The 2,948-nt window shown below is 51.4% G+C and overlaps 1 protein-coding gene across 1 annotated transcript in view; it reads right to left on the bottom strand.

The window, feature by feature from the left end:
* Positions 1-2,014, bottom strand: part of RHPN1 (rhophilin, Rho GTPase binding protein 1) — a 39,900-nt gene extending 37,886 nt beyond the window's left edge. Inside the window, exon 1 of the mRNA XM_009329148.1 lies at positions 1,988-2,014. Within this exon, the coding sequence (XP_009327423.1) occupies positions 1,988-2,014 (27 nt within the window). The remainder of the gene's footprint in view (positions 1-1,987) is intronic.
* Positions 2,015-2,948: the final 934 nt, after the last annotated feature.

Genomic DNA, 2,948 nt, shown 5'->3' with positions numbered 1-2,948 from the left:
TTTACCAACCTGATTTTTGACAGCAGCTGAAGGATTGTGAATTTGAGAGCAGGTGTATTCCCAGGGAATGAAAGTGTATATTGACATAACCAACCTATAATTAACTCAGGTTTTTTTCCCCTTTTAATGAGTTAACCTAGCAGCTTTTCAGCAGCAGCTTTCAAGAAAAATCCCTGTGTGGTTTTGGCCTCCCTTGAAAGCCTTCGAAAGAGAAACTTGGGGAAGTCGGAATTTATAATGAGAACCTCGATGCTTGGCAAGCGTTGGGTGAAGCTGGGATGGGTTTCAGGGCGCTGCATGGTTAGACATAGCCTTGCATGGCCAGGAGCCGAAGAGCCTGGCTTCAGCTTCAAAAACAAGTGTGCAAACAGCGTGATAATATTTTTGGTGGCCACCATAGGTCAGCTCTTGGGGCTCTGTTTAAATCCCCTCTGAGCTTATTTTCTCTTAGGTGCTGTCCCCATTTTCCCTATGCTTTGCTTTTTCTCTCTCCTTGCCCTCTGTTCACCCTTGTCGCGTTCCCACCCTGTGGCTTTGTTTCTTGCCATCTGCTACAAGTGTCATTTAACGTTCTAAGGACCAAGCTGGCGTGGATGCACGTAAGCTGTCATTTGATGCATCTTCGTTTTGGAGCCCTCCCATCCCTTCTGCTGTTCAGGACTGCTGTCCCCGATAGCAGCAACGCATCTAAGGAGCAGGTGGCTGAGGAGGGGTGATAGTTTTCATGCATTTGCTCTAGAAAATACCTTTCCAGTGCTGTTGGAAGAAAGACAGGGATTTTCTAACCCCATAAAACCTCAAAGCTCTCCTCATGCTTGGAAAAGCCTGCTGGTTTGGGCTCCTGGTTTCTAGCCAAGGTGGCTGAGGAAGGGGAAGGTGATGTCAATGGGACATGGGTACTGTGGCCTGGCTGGCTGCCCCATTGCAAGGGCTGGGTGATTGCTTGGGGGTGATGCTGCTGATGGGGTACCCATGCCAGCTAACGTCTCCCGGATCAACGCTGTTAATATCTTACAGGAGGAGACTGAATCAACCCTCCACCAAGGGCCATCAGTGGGGCTGAAAGACTCTTCAAGGTAAGTTGGGCCACTTTCTGAATGCTTTTTGCCCAGAGAACTGAAAATTTGTCCTTTCTCTTCTTGCCATAGGGTTGCACAGCCCTTGTTTTCCCTCCTGTATCACTGAAACCACCCTGCTGCTGCTGCCTTCACTGAGCAGCTTGGCCACGTCCTGGTGTCTTCAGTGACTTTAAAGCTTGCCAAAAATGTCCCAAGTGGAATTTGAGGCCCCATCCTGGGATTTGAGGGTGGAGAGGGAGGCTCCTGGTCCCATCCAACCACCCCAAGGATGCTCGAGTCAGCAGGGCGCGATCGCTCAGATGCACATTCCTACATAAATACGGAGGTAGGCGGTGGGGAAATGCTGGTGGGGACAACTAGCCTCGCAAAGCCTGGGAAAAGGGTGTTTCTTTTCCTCACCCCATGCTAGATCTGGGCAGAGATAGGAAGCTGAGTTCATAAAGCTGTCCCTTAACAGGCTAATCCTCTCTGTGTCTTAGAGGCAGGGGCTTTCATGTCCGGTGAGAGGCCTCTAATAAGACCTTCTGGGGAAGGAGCCGATCCCAAAAGGCAGCAGGACTTTGTCTTCTGAGTCATGAATCTGCTGGTGCTCGGCTGCTAATGAGATTGGAGGGGCTGAGCGTGTTTTGCCAGGCTGTTTGCCCTAATGAGTTTAGTGGAGATTGTGCAACGCGTGCTCCGGCTGTGCGGAAAAAGCATCCGGTCCCTGTTTTTTTGGGGAACTTGCTGCCTCCATCCCAAGCAGGCTTGAAGGCTTTCCTGGGCCATGTGTTGCTCTGATGTCCCACAGCCTGGTAATTTGGCATCAGCCTAAATGATCTTTTAGAAAAGGGTCAAAAATCTCCCTTTCTGTTGCAGAAATGTTGTCTGCAGGATGTTTTGGCTAAAAGCAGTTGTGGCTCTCCTACCTGGATGCGCAGGAAAGCCATCACCATCGTCCTTGGGAGAAGAAACCTGGCTTCCCAGCTCCTTCCTGGGTGGCATCAGGGCAGCTGGCCATGCTTTCAAACTGGCCCAGCTGAGGGGTGCCAAGAGGGGGGAAAGGAAGGCAATGGGTCTGACCCATGGGCTGGTGCAAGGGCCTGAGCTCAGCTCCAAACTTGCCTGGCATGGGCTGGAGGAATGTGGCTCTGGTTGCTTTTCACCTGCTGCCCTGACCTGCTGGCCTGGATCAGTTCGGGTTTTTTTTGTTTGGGGTGTTTTTTTTTTGTGGTGGTGCTGATCACAAGGTGGGGATGTGATGCTCTGCAGCCTGGTGGGCATCTCGCTCACTTGGGAGGTGACAATGACCAAGCAGGGATAGCCCCAAGTTTCCCTGTGGGCAAGGGGACACCATCGCTTCAACCCTGTGAAGATGTAGGCTCAGCCTACAAGATGTAGGCTTGGTTTAGGCTGTGCATGTTCATCTCTTGCTTTGCTTTTCTGGAACGTGAGCAACTCAAAGACGAGGTTCCCAACTCCCTGTCTGGCTTGGAGAAGCCTTGGGAGAAAGTATTTACAGGAGCAGGTTGGTGCTTTATAAATTTGCATGTCCCACAGAGCTCCCTGACCTCTTTGCTGACCAAGGAAACATTCCTGTGTTCCCCACCCATATTCCTGATGGCAGAGGTCATGGATCTGGACATTCCTGGTCCTGCAGCTTGTTGTGATGATGAGGCTGTGTCCTTCCCTGTCATGCCAATGCTCAGGCTGCCTCCTCGGGAGAGGAGAGTGGGGGAACCTGTCCCTACAGTCCCAGGAGATGTGTCCCATTACAAGGTCTCCTCCTCCAGTGTGTCCACGATGCTCAGCCTGATGCCATCTCTGTCCCACTTTCTGTTGGTGCTACCAAACCTTGCAAACCTGTCCCCTTCTCTGGGCAGAGGTGTC

Source organism: Pygoscelis adeliae, unplaced genomic scaffold (genome assembly GCF_000699105.1).
Source record: "Pygoscelis adeliae isolate BGI_AS28 unplaced genomic scaffold, ASM69910v1 Scaffold257, whole genome shotgun sequence".
NCBI classification, from domain to species: domain Eukaryota; kingdom Metazoa; phylum Chordata; class Aves; order Sphenisciformes; family Spheniscidae; genus Pygoscelis; species Pygoscelis adeliae.
This window is presented reverse-complemented; position numbering and strand designations above follow the sequence as displayed.